We start from the raw sequence: 17,500 nt of genomic DNA on the forward strand, positions 1-17,500 counted from the left end.
TCCATGGAAATCATTTTTCAATGACAAAACTGGCCTCATTTGTCTGAAATTTCTCCTAAGTTTCAGAGGACCCCCACACCCAGAGGACACCCTAAAATGGGTTTTTTGAGCTGTAAACTACTTGTTAAAAAATATATTGTTTTCATTCCTGTGTTAAAAAAAATACTCAAAATGCTCCCAGCAGGTTAAAATCTGGATGTAGTTTTTGTGGTGTAGAGGTAAACTCTACATCATGAGAAACTTAAAAAAAAAACCAAAAAAACAGCCCCCTCCCTCCAGAAAAGACTGCAGAAAAAGGCAGATCCTTGCCTTACCTAGAAACGCATGTGAACTTGTAATTTAATGTATATTTATTGGTTTTAGACTTGTAGACTTTTACAGAGCTTTTGAGAAAACATTGCTGCAGTGGGATGGATTTGTACATTAGGGGGGAGTAGAAGTAACACCAGACTTTATACCTGCTGAAAGTCTTCTGGTGACAGAGAACAAGCTTGAATCATAGCAGCAGCACGAGCCGCCCAGCACCCAGACTTTGCACCCTCACACCTGCAGTTTCTGGCATTTCAGTGGGGGGAGCAAGCGGCAACCTCTGGAGGTTAAAAGTGAAGCCGATGCTGAGGCACATACAACTGCAGTTCCCCCTTCATCCGCAAGGGGCTGCAAAACAGAGCAAATCCCCATAGACTCCCATGTTAAAAAGACCAACTTCACGGCAGAAATAAACATGTTTACAGCCTGGTTCAAAAATCCATTTTTGGTTTATAGGTCAGGTTTACCTTCATGACAACTGTGGGGGGAGTGAATTTTTTTCTAACTCGCCCGTTTAAAAGAAATTGAATCTTGAAATTCGGCTTATTTAGGGGCGTGTCCTTTTGATTGACAGGTACCCGATCTCCTGCTTTAAGTCAGAGGAACGTAGAACAACCGCGGTTTTTAGCCGGTTAACAACGTGACTTAGCTTTAGCCCACTTACCTCTGTTAGCTGGTTAGCCCCTGTAATCTCTGGGTTAGCTCAGTTAGCTCTTAGCTACAGAAACCTCGGAGTTCGCTCGATGTCAATCATCCACCATGATGCTCACAGCCCCCCTCTCAGCTCCACCTCTTTGCCCATATTTGTATTTTCTGGGCAAGACGACACGCATGCCCCTGCCAAGATGGTGATGGTAGCAACCACCCAAAGAGCTTCAATTCAGCTCTTCAGAAACCTATGGGTCACGTCACGGACGCTCCATATATCTTTCCATATACAGTCTATGGCACAGGGGTGTCAAACTCCAGTCCTCGAGGGCCGGTATCCTGCAGGTTTTTGTTGTCTCCATCTTCCAACAGACCTGACCAACATTCATGAATAGGTTGATGAGAAGCTGCTGGATCCATTTGATTTGAATCAGCTGTGTTGGTAGATGGAAACAGCAAAAACCTGCCGGATACTGGCCCTCGAGGACTGGAGTGTGACACCCCTGGTCTATGGGGTGGAGTTATGCAAAAAGTAGGGGATGTAATTACACCTGACTGAATGGTGGATTTCTCTCATCCACATGTTATTCAGCTCTGCAGAATGACAGAGTGATTCAGATGTTTGAAGGTTTCAGGATATCTCAGGGACTGGACTTGGGCACCCCTGACTTTGATTCAGGTGTGTTGGAGAGATGCATCTAAAAGTTACAGGAAAGTAGATCTCGAGGACCAGATTTAGGCACCTCTGCTTTACAGGTTTTTGTTATTACCGAGTTGAAGCTGAATTATAAGCTGGGAATTACTAGACAACTGGAACGCACCACGAATCCGAAAACTTTTTAGTTTTGTTACCTAACAAACCCTATTCTAATTTTATTATATAACCCTATCTAATAAAGCCTTTATGCAATTAGGTTATAAACCGAGATATTTGTCTCCACTTCATAACAACCTGGAAATTTCGCAGTTTTTCTGCCTGGTTCTTCATGAAGCAATAAATGGGACTGAATTATTTTATTTTGATGTTTCACACCTGCGATTTAAACTGCAACAAGCCAAAGTCTGCAGTGGTAATATCTTAATAAAAAAACACTGCGTTTAAATATAAGATATTTTGGTTCTGGATGGTGTCTGTGCACAACTTAAATGCTCCAAAATGACGTTTCCTAAACTTTCCCCATGGGAAATAATATGTGGCATCAACGACGCGGCTTCCGCTGCCCTTTATCAGCAACGCGTGCGTTGAGTATATGCGCGCGGAGAGGGAGACAAATCTATACCATTCACATGTTGGCTGTGGCCAGCAGCAGATACCAGCAGGTAGCGCAGATGCAGTTTGCAGATTTTCCACCTTTACAATGCAGGGCTGCTTGTTCTGGAAGTCAGGATAGTTTAGATAAAATGATGACAGGAAAACGTGAAGCCCTCTTTTCCTCGTGTCGCGCGCAGGTTTGCACGCGCTGCTTTCCACATCGCGGTCTGAACGTGGATCACCAGCACCAGCGCGCGTCTGGGACTCTTCCTCTGCAGAGGCAGCAATGACAACATGTTCGGAGATTTTATTTAAAGTCATATTTTTTTGGGAAACTATTGCACATCTGGATGGGAACACGTGGATTTAGGATCTGATGAAGTCGTTTAATCTGTGGATCACAACTTGGGGAGAAACTTATCCAAAGATTTATCCAAATATATGGCGACGCGACGAGGATTAAACTGAACGTCTAATTTTATAGTTTAATCATTTTCTTATCATTATTATTTACACTATCAGGGATGAAAACGCACCGACCGACAATGAACTTGCCGCTATGGATGTTAAACTTTTTTATTTATTGGACTGGAATTGACGCACAGGTAAGAAACACCACATTGCCAGCTTTATTTTTATTTTATTTAAAAAAAAAAAAAAAAAAAAAAAAAAAACCCACTATAATATATTTTTCTGATATAACACTTTGGAACAATTGTTCCCATCTAATGTATAAAATGATGGGTGAGTAACAACGCCAACCACAATCACCATTAGAAAATAAACACGAATCCACCAAATCTGTCAACTAAAGCAATATTTTTTATTATTAGTTTTATTCTTTGTATAGACAAAATATCCAGACTTTATGTGTGTGTGGAGTTAGCCCATCTTCCATGTATCTTTCCCCTTTTTTCTAGTGAATCCTTACAAACATAAAAGGGTTAAAGTGTCAACAGGAGAAGAAAACTGTTGCTTATGAGTCATATTTTATAATCATTTTTTGCTGCCACTGTCTGTTTACATCTTTCAGACATTCACACTCTAAGTAATTTATCTTTTTGCATTATTGGCTGAATTAGTACCAACACCAGTTACTGTCAGCTTTTGAAGGTGGTTGTTAAAATACTTTACTGTGAGTTTAACCAAGGTTAAACTCACAGTAAAGTATTTTAACAACCACCTTCTTCCAAATTTCCTTACATCCCAGGTATTAATTTGCGATGAGCAGCCTGGACTGCCTGCAACACACACTCAAAAAAATGATTTGTTGGGTGAACATAATTTTATTAAGGTAAGAGGTTGCACGAAATAATTTTATCTGAAGCTAGATATTTTAATTATGTTGACTGAACAAATAATTTTTAAGTGAATTCAAATAAAATTGATTATGGAACTCCTACTCAATTATTTTGAGTATATTTTAAACTAATGTCATTAGTATATTCAATTAAACCCATTTTAAATGTACTTAAATAAATTAAGTATGCTTTTTTTTAAAAAAAAAGTGCACTTTTAATTAAATGAATTAAATACTATTCTTTTTTAAAGTTGACAAGTGAAAGATTTTTAGTTATACAACCCACTGAACCACAAAATGTGTTTAGACAACCATCTTTAATATCGTTTCCATATTTAACACGTCACATCAAAGGTAATGACTTCAGAATATGTTTTTCACCATTAAAAAAAAAGTCAAACCTGCAGTGCATAAATAACACTGTTAACATTAACAGATATATTAATCTGTTTGCAAAAGAAAAATGCTGCTTTGATTGTGTAAACAAGAACCATTAATAAAGAAAAATCTGGTACATTAAGTCTGCATGTACATAATACAATAGAATTAGTTGAATGCAAGGTACAAATGAGCAATATTTATTTATCTTAATTAGCTTTTAATTCTAAATATCAAAAACAAGAAAGCAGTAACCTGCTAATCACCTGCCGACTGTAAGCATAGGGATGGAATGAACAACATAAACTGACACTGTGTAGTGTCCTTATCAGTGTATGCTTCACAATAGTACAATTACTGTTGCAGTTTAAGTGGTAGGCATCCTTTATAGAAGTTACTCAACAGCTTTTTTGCACAAATATCAATGTATTCAATTGAGAACTTTACGTAGAGGAAAAAACAACTTTCAGCAACGTTTAAATCCCAAACCATAAATACTGGGCAAACATCTGAAAAAAAAAATTACAGGTTACTGACTCTGAAATAACCATATTATCAAAAAGCAACGTTTCATCTCTTTGTTGAGTATAAGTGCATATCCTGTCACTTTCTTAAAATGTTGGTCTGAAACAGGCAAGAGGCGATCCTTCATTACTGCCCTAACACATAACAACAAGCATGTGTATAAAAGTGTCTCCTTACCACTGCCTGCATGAATACAGCTATCTTCTACAAATAAAAAAAGAAATTGTGGAAGTCTTTGTGATGCTACTTTAAAATTCACAGTAACCATTTCTTTCACAACTCACAACACTGAACAACAATTGTGGCTGAAGAATCTTTACAGTCCAACACTGATTTTGTTCTTTATTCCAAGGACTTTGGGGGTAAGCTTTTCCCCATCCATTTCCATGAGTACCTTTTGAATGAATTCATAGTAGTGTCTCAGTTCCTTGGGGTAGGCCAGGTTCAATGCATAGATCACTCCAAGCATCATTGCACAAGCTTGGGCTGCAGATACAATGTTGTCCAGGATGATTGCTCCATCAACACAAATTCCAATGTCATCATGGTGTCCAGGATCTCCACCGTCCTTGCTGATGACGTAAATGCCCATAGACCACTTCTGCATGTCTGTCTGGATGGCATTTCCTTCGATGTCCTGCATATTTTAAGTAAAAAGGAAAAAATGGAAAGATTAGAATTCTTTGCCACAAAAACAATATTTTAACCAGACATTTTACATCTGCACAACAGTCATTTTCAGATTTCAATCAGGGCACTGTCCATTTGTGCATCCAGTGTTTCATGGGCACTGTGTGTTCCAAGGTGTGCTTTTATATAAGCAACAAAAACAAAGCATTTTACTCTGACATGAACAGGTAAAGCAGCATAAGACTCATCACTACATGTAAAAGATTTGAGAATTATGTACTGTAACACTATTTGCCATAAACTTGCTTGTATGAATCAATGCATGACAGTCAGGTTGGCTCAAACTGATTGTTAAGTGCCTTGAGATGACACTGTCATGAACTGGTGCTATAGAAATAAAGTTGAGTTGAAATTGAATTAACACCAACTTATTCTTTTAACCCTGAAAGACCCCAGCTTGTAACAATACATCACTTTAAGCCATCCTTAAAAATGACTTGCCAATGTTATTTTTTTAAACTCTAAACCACATTTACATAATAATTGGGTCTTATCGTTTGTCCTCACACCACTGAAAGACAAAAGATGTTTTTATGGCTCGATAATTTGCTCACGACTTTACACTACCTGTAAACTTTTCATCAGAATAATCTATTTTTATATTGTTTGACTAGATTGGTCCTGACTCAAGTAGATAAAATCTTAAAAACCGTATTTTTGTGAGATTATGAAATGAAAATGAAAAATACTTTATTAATTCCCAAAGGGAAATTCAATACATTATGTTTGGAACATATAAATCAAACTAGATTTAGAGCTCATTATATCTGATGTTGCAATACTGCAACAGTGGGTTATGGCCAATTTACACCAAGCGTGTGTGCAACGCATTTTGTCTCCGCCGCAGTTTTGCTCCAGCCTCTGTGGCGTGTCGATATACAGATTACAGAGTCCCTCAGATGCGGAGTGGCTGTAACTGCAGTATGGATAACAGTCAGAGTTCAGGAAGTAGCATGAATTAAGCATCAACATTTACTACAGCATCGAGTGTGGATGAAGATGCTTAAGTAAAAAGAAAAATATGTCCGTCTGCCTGTGGGAGGATCGTTTTCTGGTCGTTTGGCGAAGGTAGAAGGGTTAGAAGAGGTAGGAGAGGGAGCTGGTTTCCCCCTAAACCAGAGGAGAGATTTTATATTTAAATATACCGCATGTTTTACACTGGTCCCGTGTCCGATTTCCTGTCTGGCTCTGTTTGAACTAGTGGGATTGACGCGGTCTGAAAGCAGTCTGTCAAAAACAGATCTGCTGTGTATCTTAAGCAGAGAGCGGCAACATGTTGCATCTGACGGACACGTGCCATTGCATGCCCGGTGTAAATCACACGATTGACTAAAATGGGCGCGATCAGCTCCAGTGGCCGTGGTTTAAACAGAACGTGTTGCTGACAGACCTGGTGGAATCTGGCCTTTAGAGGGGTACATGAAACAGCTTAAGACTCTGCACCTTACTTTTGTTCATTCATGGAGAACAAAAATGGCCATAGAAATATAATGTCATTATTTAATGAAACAGATTTAAATTATGTAAAAAAGAAAAAAAAGTAATAAATTAAAGTTTAAACTATATTCATCAGACAGAAAAGTACTGTTTCTGGTATTTATGGCGATGGGCATTCCCAAGCCATGACGTTCTGCCAAGGAATTTTGAAATGAAAGAAAATGAACAGAAATAAAAGAAGTAAAACACATTTTTTAAAGCATCCTAAAACCACAACTAGCAGGCAAAAAGTGTTTGACTGCTTATTTCTATTTGTGCATTTTACAGATTTTAACACAACAGACACTTCTGTTGTACACTGAAGAGACCCAGTGGGGAGCCAAAACTAAAGGGCAAACAACTTCAGAATCTGAAAAACAGGTTACATTCAGAACATTAAACTTACCATATACTCATGAATCAGATGTCCATCATCCTCACCAAGGTAGATGCAAAGTGCTCTAAGAACTGCTGCCCTTTTTGAATGAACATCATTTGATGCCTGTGTGAAGAGATGCACTGATTACAAACATTTCCAGTCATTAAAATAATTACAAAAATGTTTTTATTTACCAATCCAGTTATCTTAATATCCTTATCCCTTTGATAACAAAATAATGGTGGTGTGGCTATATGTGACTTGAATGAATGTAAAGACAGAAAGAGCTGTACTAAGCAAACGCTTGGTGAAGCGCCATCTGAGTCACATTTTTACGTGTCGCGTACACCTTTGTTATTATGTGGCTTCCAGAGATTGTGAAATGTGACAGAGGGAACCTGACCAAGCATTAATTTATGATGAGTTTAGAGAACATGTTGGCTAAGCATCAAAAATCTTGCTCAGTGCAGGTGGTGTACATGAACTGTCCCACCAGAGAAAGGGCTGGCTGTGCTAATCTACCAAAGCATGTCAACATGTCAAGTATTTCTTTGGAAATGTGTTTTATTTTAACAATCTAGCCTATACTAGAACTGAACATCTTAAAGTACACATTTTGACAACAATGACTGAACAGCTACCTCTTGTAAGATCTGCAGATGTTTGGCTAGTTTCTGACCAGTGACACCTCCCTTCTTCTGGAAAATGGATGTCAGATGAGGCTGAAGACTGTCTAACCGTGCCATGAAGGTCGTCTCAAGTGGATGTGTTGTAATTCGCTGAAATTCAGCATTTATCTGTTGCATAAAAAAGTGGCAGAAGAAAAAGAACACAGCTCAGTTATTTACAAAATAACATAACAGATAGAGGAATTGCACAATGAAGAGAGTCCCACTGGATGGAAGCAAATATGCATTTTACCTCATGAATATGGAAAAGTGCAGGCCACCTCATTTTCATCTCTCCAGCACCTGGACTTCCATGCACCACCTCTTTTCTTCGGTAGGAGAACGTTTTAGACATCTTCTCTCTGACAACTGATTCCCGGTTTCTTTGTCTGACATCAGTCAAAAGTTCAACTCGCAAGTTTTCCAGACTGTCATCTGTTTGACCAGTGGGGTGTGAAGGACAATAGTTGACCTCTGCCTTTTTAGCTTTCTTTACATTTTTGGCTGGGAAGCATTCATCTCTTGATTTATTTTTCAATGCATTAACAGTCACTTCAGGACATCCAATGTTTCGCATCTTTGTCCGGTAATTGGCCATCTTGTATTTCAGGCTAATCATCCAGCTGTAGTATCCAGTGGCAGACTGATCTTGCAAACAAGGAAATTTTTTGATGAGCGCCTCTGCTACATCATCTATCTGCTGATTTTGTGGATATGCTGTATACTGGAAAATTTCTTCAGCCAGTTTTTCAAGGATGTCAGACTTCAGCCCTGGTGAAATCTTAAGACTTGTGCTAGTTTCTCTGAATATCCCATTTCCTTGTTGAAGCTGAACCTCCACATTGTATGGAAAGCGAGGAATGGTGAAGTCACGTGGCCATGCACATGTTCTCAGCTCACTGTCTGAATGAGACAGAATGATGGTGGTGTCAGAGTCAGATGAAGACAATGAGGACACACTCTGAGGTGTGTGAATGCTTGTGGGGCTTGCAGAGGATCCAGCAGGGGTTGCAGAGTTTGGCCTTGAAATGGGATTCATATCCAAAGAATTTTGTACATACACAAGCTTAATTGTTCCTCTGTCCTGAATGTCTTGCACTGATGTAATGTTCATGAACTCATTGTTGAAATCAGGATCCATGAATTGAATGCGAAAGTCTTTTTCAATTCCAAATGTATCACAAATTGTTTTGTGCAAGTCCATTAAAGTCTTTGGCTTTCCTGAGTGGAGATCAAGTCTTCTGTAGTCATCCTCTTCTACGATGACTCTCAGCTTTATGGGCTCTGCCATTCTTCAATCTATACATGAAAAATAAAAATAAACCAATGAGTAAACCGAAGAACATATAAGAACAACATGATATAGTGTGATATGACCTTGTATATGTATGAATCTTTTAAGTGTCACCATTCGGCGGCCTCCAATCCTGTAATCTGCCAAGGGGTACGGGTCCATGAGGGCATCAAATTGAATGAGGGAGACTTGAGAGGTTGGGCACAACTCAAATGACCTAAAATGTTCCATATACCAAGCACTGCACTCTTTGACAATGAAACTCAAATTTCCCTCCAAAGCAACCATCTGGACAACTTCTGCAAAGTCTGGCAAGCCACCAGTAGAGCCACAAACAACAATCATGCCCTCTCTGTATGTCACTCCATTGACAGATGCAGTCTTAGTGAGTTGAATGTGTGCAATATCAGGGTGTTTTTGTTTCAAAACTTTCTGTACATCCTGATGCAAAATGTCAACAGAGACTGTTGAAACAGCTGAGACAGTCAAGTTGCATTTTTGGGTTGTGTTTGACTCCAAGTAATATGCCATCATGAATTGATGTTTTACTGTCAGTGATAAGAGTATGTTCTTGAAGCAGCGTGTGTGACGAACAACCTGTTTAAAAAAGCTATGCTTTGCTTCAAACCTAATTGTCCACAGACAAACAAGTGGACCAAAAAACCGAATCATCTGTGGATAATGTTCGAGGAAATGATGTTTTGGTAAAAGTTTTATACCTGGAAACACATCTTGTAGTCTGCATCTGTGATCACAGATTCTTTCCTCAAGGAAAGCAAGTGATTGCTCAGTATGTACTGGTGCAACAACTAAATCTACAATATCTTTCAGGTCCAAAATGACCTGCCAGGCGGGCTCATTTGAGGGAACCAAGTGTCCTACCAAAAATGGGAGAAAACGCAACAGACTCCAATTTTCGTGAGCGTTTCCTCCAATAGTCTTGTTCTGCATGGAGGCCTTTGGAATGCAATGTGGTCGGTTTGTCCTGTCTATCCCTTTGAAAGGAAAATTCAAAATGGACTCATTGAGACTGTCCAGTGTGAAATATTTTTTGGACATGAAATGATTCAGACAATGTGACAACTCAACTGGTATTATACCCTCAAAGATGTCATGTGCAACATCTGGGGGATAGCCAGTGCAAATGTTGAAATGAGAAAGATTTGCAGAGAGAACACATGGCCTTTTAACACCATAACAGGGTTTCATGTTGCTCAGTGCTGTGCGAACATGTGTTTCATGTGTCTCCTTCCTTCTGAGAGTAAACGCATTTGAACTCACTTCCTTCTGCTGAATTTCAGACTTCTGGGCCAAACAGAAACGGCAAATGTATTCACCAACAAAATTCTCTGTAAACCCAGCAATTCCATGTGCTCCCAAGTTATCTGCTATTACACACTGTATTGTGCCCTTCACAAGATTGCCAAGCTGTGCAATAAAAATACCGTGACTCTCTAAAGTTACAAGATCCTTCAGCAAGGGCTCTAGGACCTTTTCATAACCATAACTCCTTACATCTTCAGATCTGCACAGTAAAGCTAAATGAATGGATGTCAATGAGGAATGGGAACCAGGCGGTAAATTGCTGAGAGTCCAATAAACAGCACAGATTTTATGTTTTTTGCGAGATGTGCCAAGCGGATTGCAAACTTCAAAATCATCCACATACAAATTAAGTAACACTCTCAACTGGCCTCCGGATAAAAAGCTGTTTTCTTTAAAGAACAAACCATCTCGGTAGGACCTGTAGATCACCTCTGTTCCTTTGTCCTCTGGTGTGAAATTACTGCCTAACACTGCATTAAGAATGTTACAGTCTGTGAAAAGTTGGTGCAGAACTTTTAATACTGGAACATATTGCAGTGTTCGTTTACCTTTATCATCCAATATATATTCTATGGGTTCTATAACTTTGAAATGATCCTTGTAGTATTTTTTGCGCCTAAATGATGTTGCCAAGGGACAGCCTTTACCAATTGACTTGCATATGGGATTAGACACACAGAGTGGATGAGAGTTCTTTAATGAAAGTTTGATCAACTTGAAGGCTGTAACTACTGTCTTGTATCACATCTGCTGTACTAGACAGAGATGCTGTACTTAACAAGTACTGAAATTCTTCCAGCAACTCATCAATTGCTGCACTGGGAACATGAAAAATATTTTCTAGTTTTAATAATAATGCTGCAAGCTTTTGTTCAATTACATTGGTCTGATCCTTTGTGGCATTCAAATCAACATCACACTGGCTGTTGTCACAGCAATCGTCATTGTCTGAACCACCAGTTTCAGTCACAGAAAGTCCATGGACTATACCGTCCTTAAAATCTACAAAGGAATGCACACTGTGCTTTCGACTTTTGTGAGACTTGAATGTACTATATATGTTGGTTTTGTATTCACAGCCTTTAAAAACACAATTGACTGTCTCGTTGTTTTTTAGATGATGGTTTATATGTACAAAATAATCATGCTCAGTTCCTAATTCACTAAAGCCACATAGTTGGCAGGAAAATGTAAATTTATCAGAGTGCTTTAAGGCATTGTTATGACTTCTTGACAGGTGTGTCAAAAGTGAATTCCAAGTCTTAAAGATGCAGGGACAATCTAGATGTATACACTTAATATGATGGCCACGTCCAAAATGACTATGTCTTTTTCTGTAATGTTTAAGAAGCTCTGAGCGTCTAGACAATTCAACACCACAGTCTTTACACTGCCACATAAACTAGACAAACACATAAAAGTAGGGATGAAAAGAAGACAGAGAATCAAACATTACCTTAAGTGTTTTACAGTCACTGCATCACCAAGAGCCTTACATCTTGAGAAAAAAAAAACTTTGTAAGTTAGTAACTTTTACCTTGAAAATACTTAATGTGAAGGTACATTAAAATAAATTTCCCCTAAAGCGAGTAAAACTGTTTAACATACTAAAATGGTGTTGCTGCCCCATAGGACAATGGTAATCATACGTTACAGGCGCCGAAAACACATTATTGGCAACCTACTTTTGATTTTATGAACACTTTTAAAAATGAAAAGCATTCTTAGTTTAACCCATCTTTTGCTAATGATCACGGTGAGATTGAGAGACATGCTACAACATAAATTTGATTACATTTCCATGGCACAATTCACAGTTTTGTAGATGAAATTAATATATTTTTATAACTTGCATGATTTACAAGATGAACATGGCAGTAAGGATTTTTTATTGTACTCACCTAAGGAAAATTAAAAGTCTGAAGCTTGGTTGAAAATCCGATGTGATAAACCTGACAAGGTTCAACAATACAAAAAACATGTTATCAACATTATTTCTGTAAAGACATGTAATGTAAATCTTCTTATTGGATACAAAATCATGAGTAGAAAAAGTCCACATCTCAACTGTGCCTCAGCATGACTGAAATATGCACCAGATGACAGATTAGTTAGGGAAAGGAAAGAAATGCTATGCTATGTTATGTTAGGTCATCTGTGTATGGTTTTAGGTGTGGGACTCAATTAAAAACTCATCTAATTACCACAAAGCTTTTAATTTATCAGTCTCAATGTCATTTTAATCGCATATTTATTGTCCCAAAAAGTATCATTATTAGTATATTTAAATTTCACAAAAGGAAATAATAGCCACAAACAATCAAAAATACATTTTTTAAAGTGGAAAAGAAATATAAGCTATCCAAATTGAGCAAACACAAAATGTAAGTGCCATTTTTTAATACTTTAACTAACATGCTTCCCTTTAAATAAGAGTACAATATGTTACAGTACTTTTCACTTTTAAAATGTTGTCTTCATTAACAGGAATTACTACTACTACTGTTATTTAGAAGATGCTTTGTTTTCAAAGCAACTTGTGTAGGGCCATTATTGCAGGAATATTACTGACAAGACATTGTTTAAATAATATTCTGCAATAATAGCCCTTATAGACTTGCAATCAGAGAACAACACGAGCAATAAAATCAAATGGATAAGTGCCGACCACACTGCTGAGTTTAGTTGGAATCGGGTGCTATTGTGTACTTCAAAAGGTTTCTTTGTATGTCTGTTTGTTTTAGTCCACCCCCCCCCCGCCCCCGTGTCATAGCGAAGAGTAAAAGACATGTTTTTTCACGTCTGCCTTTAGAAGTCTCGTGTAACACCTGAAAATGTCGCTAGATGTTTTATTTAAAAAAGAATTGTTGTTAGAGGGGATGGGAAACTCGCTGAATATAGGAATAAAAGTCACCGAGTACTCCTGTGTGCATCAGTGTAATCGGTGTACCCGGAAATCGGCACTGACAAACGTTCCGCATTGCTTCTAATGCAAACTGTCATTAAATGCGTTTATGTAAAAAAAGAAAGAAAAAAAAAACCTCACGCAATAAGCATCAAAGTCCAATCCGCTTAAGTTAAGTTTAACTCACCATTTCTGATACCCCGCCCGGAGCCTAATTATTTGACTATAACACATCGACTTTGACTTAACACACTAAAGCATTCCCATAAGGCTAGCTTAACCGCCCGAATATAATACGTCCTTAGCTGTAAATACTTGAGTATATATTAATTTTAAACAATTAAACAGGGCTTATATCGTGGTCCATGTAAAACTACAACATACCAATGATTTTTAAACACTTACCAAAACACGTAGAGTTCAGCCTGTAACGAGGTAAACAGCGTCTGCAGGGTGTCCAGATTGCAGGTAACTGACCAGCTGCGTCCCAAAATTCTGAAATGGCGGTATATTATTGCGCATGCGCAAAATTCAAACTCCTAACCCGATAGTATGCAACAGTTTGTTACACTTAATTTTTTCGAGTTGCATAGAATTAAATAAAATATGGTAGTCATATCTTTGACAATATGTGTTAAAATTACTTATAGTTTATAGGTGGAGTTAAATAACACAACTATTTCTGTTAACAAATACTTAAATAAGATATGTAACATTTACTAAGGGTCAAAATCACTTTTTTCAGTGCATGTCTGGACAGTAAAACAGATAAAACAAAAAACAAACAACAAAAGAACAATCCCTAAAAAGGGAATCAAGTAGCTGATCTAAACAAACATGAACATACCTGTTATGTTCGCTGGATAGTTCTGAGAGGAAAACAGCAGAATCACCTGATGAATGTCACATATAAATCTTGGCTGAGTGAAATTGTGACGCATGAGTTACCAGACGGTCTTGTTAGTCATTGACCAGTAAAACGTGAGTTTAGTGTGTGAGCTCCTCAGTATGGTCCTCACCATTCTGACTGTGGGCAGAACAGACTTTCAGCTCTTACATAAGCCTGAGTGTTGGCTTCAGTACCACAACCACTCAAGAAATACTGAATGAAAAGTATGAAAAGAACACACTCTCCCAAAAATACATGAGGAACAATTAGGCAAATGCTAGCCATCGGTGATTTCAGTGAAATTTCACTGATTTGAATATTTAGCTGTGTAAGACTAATATTTAGTCTTACACAGCTATTTTGTGTAAGACCAGTATTTAGTCCTGGTCACCAGTATTTTTGTTCCTAGGATTAGGAGAGAATGTAGAGTATTTTTTAGAAATTATAAGGCAACTCCGCCTGGCCAATTTATTTTAAGAATATGTGTGAAGTTACATATCAAAACAGCAAAATGCCTCTGATTTAATAAAAAAAACAAAACAAAACAAAACATAAAATCTACAGTTGTATAATTTTTTTAAGCTTACAATAAATATTAATGACTTATTTAAATGATATAGGAAAAAATGAAGTCTTGCCAGAGAAAACTAAGTTGATGATGTGCAGCATCGGTTTGGGTTCCAAAATCGCTGGTAAATGACATAATTTAACTCTGGAAATGCGGAGTGTTTGGGCAGTGAGAAAGAATGTCATTAATGGAGATCACGTCCTACAAATCCCCATGACAGCAAGTCAATGTGTCCTCCTTAACCTGGAGAAAATGCAGGTGGCATCAGCTAAAAATGAAAATGATCCGATCCTGTAGTAGTAATTTTCATTATTTGCATTTAAAACAGTGTCTAGCTTTCTAATTAACTGTATTTTGTACAGAGGTTTGATACGTAGTACTATGTTTCAATTCCTGTCTTTTAAAATGTCTAATACATGAATTCTGGATTCTGTTAATATTCACAGGCTCAATTTAAATGTGATTTTAAAGGATAAGTGCACATTATGACTGGTGATAAGACCAAATATTTACACCCAAACAACAGGTACACACTGCCCTCGTACACAAAAGCTATTGCAAGAAAAGGTGGATTCACATCTGTAAAATTTTACACCAACTTGCATAAAGACAGCAGACATCCGACAAAACAATATGCACTGCATACCTTGTACACGACATAGTCAAAGAAATGTGTTCAGACAGAGGCTTCTTCGTTTTTGATGCACCAAAGCACTGGAGATTGCTTCTGTTCACAGGAACTACTGAATCCTCATAATTAGTAATGAGATGGAATGGAATAATATTTCATTGCTTAAAAAAAGGAAAATATTCGCAGCATAAAATCAACAATGCCCTTTTTTAATTGGTCAATAAACGTAATAAGAAATACAGTCGACTTAGATATTTTATGATTTCTGTCTTCCTCTGTTTCCTACATGTGTTTGAAGTGGTCATTCTTCAGCATAATCAATTGCAGGATATAATACGTTCATGCATTTGTTTATCTGAAAAAAAAAAATGCATGCGTAGACATGTTTAGATGGCTATTATAAAACTCGAAATAGTTTCATCCTATAAAAATCATATACAAATAATAATTCTCACTATGTGAGGTGAATGCTGCCCAACAGAAAACAACCTCGTAATACATTTCCATTTAACCCCACGGACTGGAACACCACTACATTTTAGACAAGAAGAAAAATATATTTACTGATTTTTCCAGGCTTTAACCAAACAGAACAGCCCGATCAAGTGAAAAGCACAAAAAGCGAAGCGTCAGGTTGGAAGAAACTTTATTAAATACGCCAGTCTTTCTTGAATAAAGCTCATTGGGAATGAAAGCATTGGTTTGTGTAGGTGACAAAAAGAAGGCGGTAATGGAAAGAGCAGCGGCAACAGTGGAGCAAGAAACAGGCTGCGGGACTGCTTTTCTGCTTCTGGAGTGGGAGGCATTGAATGCATGAAAGGAATGATGAAATGAGAGGATTTCCAGTACGATTCAGAGTGAAACCTCTTATCCACTGTCAGGGTGTGCGAGTTTCACATTTTGGCAATTTTTTTTCTTACAGTATCAAGCCTAATATGAAGCATATATCTGATAGCAGAAAAGCCTGGTGAAGAAGGCTCCAGCCCCCCTGCAAGGAGTTGTGGAAATAAAGCTGTGGTACAAAGCCATCTGCAGTCTGCCATTTAAAAAGGACTCTGTTAGACAGATAAGAACTTGAACCCGTTTAACATTTATTATTGTGCCTAGCTGGAAATTTTACAGCGAAAAAGGCCAGAATGCTATAAATGCAACAAAAAGAGCCCTCTGTGATTTTCAGCATATTTAAGAGCATTTAGCGCGGACGGGATGAAAGAATGAGGCACAACGTGGTTCATCTGCTGAGAGCTGCGGCTGCTGCTGCATTTGATGGAGTCAGATCTCTGTTTGAAGTCAAACCAAGACGTAACTCCCACCAAAATTATTCTAGAAGTATACGTAATGTTCTTACAGTGTGGATCGCTGAGAGGATGACGCATGCTGCCGTGCACTTTGCACACACTAAAATACATCAGCAATGTGTGAGGAGTTAATTAGGAACAGTGTGGCGTTAAAAAAATCTCAACTGACTGACAGATATTTACTGTAGCGATGAAACATTATTAGTTTCATATTTGTTGTGGAACATTAGCAAGAATTTTTGTAACTTCACGTAAAGTGTGACCAAGTACGCAGCACACTGCAAAAACTCAGCCTTAAAAAACAAGAAAAAAAAATATACAAAAATTAGGTAAATGTTGCTTAAAATAAGATAAATTATCTGCCAACAGAACAAGAAAATTTGGCAAGTCAAGACTTTCCAAAACAAGTCAAAATACTCTTAAAACAAGAGGAATTCTCTGGCATAAAAACTATTCTCTTACCTTTAAAAATCATAGGCATATGTGTACTCAATTTAAGATTTTTAATCTTACTTAGATTTCAGTTTTTGCAGTGCAGCTCTATATTACTTCAAGTTTATTGGACCTTTATACACTCACTGGCTACTTCATTAGGTTCACCTTGCTAGTACCGTGTTGGACCTCTTTTTCCTTCAGAACTGTCATCGTGTCGTAGATTCAACAAGATGTTGGAAACATTCCTGAGATTTAGCTTCATATTGACATGAAGCAGACTTTACACCTTGTGAAGCACAGTTGCTGTACATCCATGATAAGAATCTCTCGTTTCCACTACATCCCACAACAGCCCTGCTGGACTGAGATCTGGTGACTGTGGAGGCAGTTGGAGTGCAGTGAACTCATCCTCATTGTGAAGACAGCAGTTGGAGATGATTTGAGCTTTGTGACATGGTGCATCATCCTGCTGGAAGCGTCCATCAGAAGATGCTACACTGTGTCTATAAAAGGATGGACATGTTCAGTA

At 37.9% G+C, this 17,500-nt stretch overlaps 1 protein-coding gene across 1 annotated transcript in view; it reads left to right on the plus strand.

Annotated features, from left to right (window-relative positions):
* Positions 1–2,754: 2,754 nt before the first annotated feature.
* The window catches only part of pth2ra (parathyroid hormone 2 receptor a), a gene marked incomplete at both ends in the record, with an annotated part of 85,885 nt that continues 71,139 nt past the window's right edge, over positions 2,755–17,500 (plus strand). The window contains one exon of the mRNA XM_079254429.1: positions 2,755–2,814. Within this exon, the coding sequence (XP_079110555.1) occupies positions 2,755–2,814 (60 nt within the window). The remainder of the gene's footprint in view (positions 2,815–17,500) is intronic.

This window comes from Telmatherina bonti (assembly GCF_933228915.1).
Source record: "Telmatherina bonti genome assembly, chromosome: 15".
Taxonomy (NCBI): domain Eukaryota; kingdom Metazoa; phylum Chordata; class Actinopteri; order Atheriniformes; family Telmatherinidae; genus Telmatherina; species Telmatherina bonti.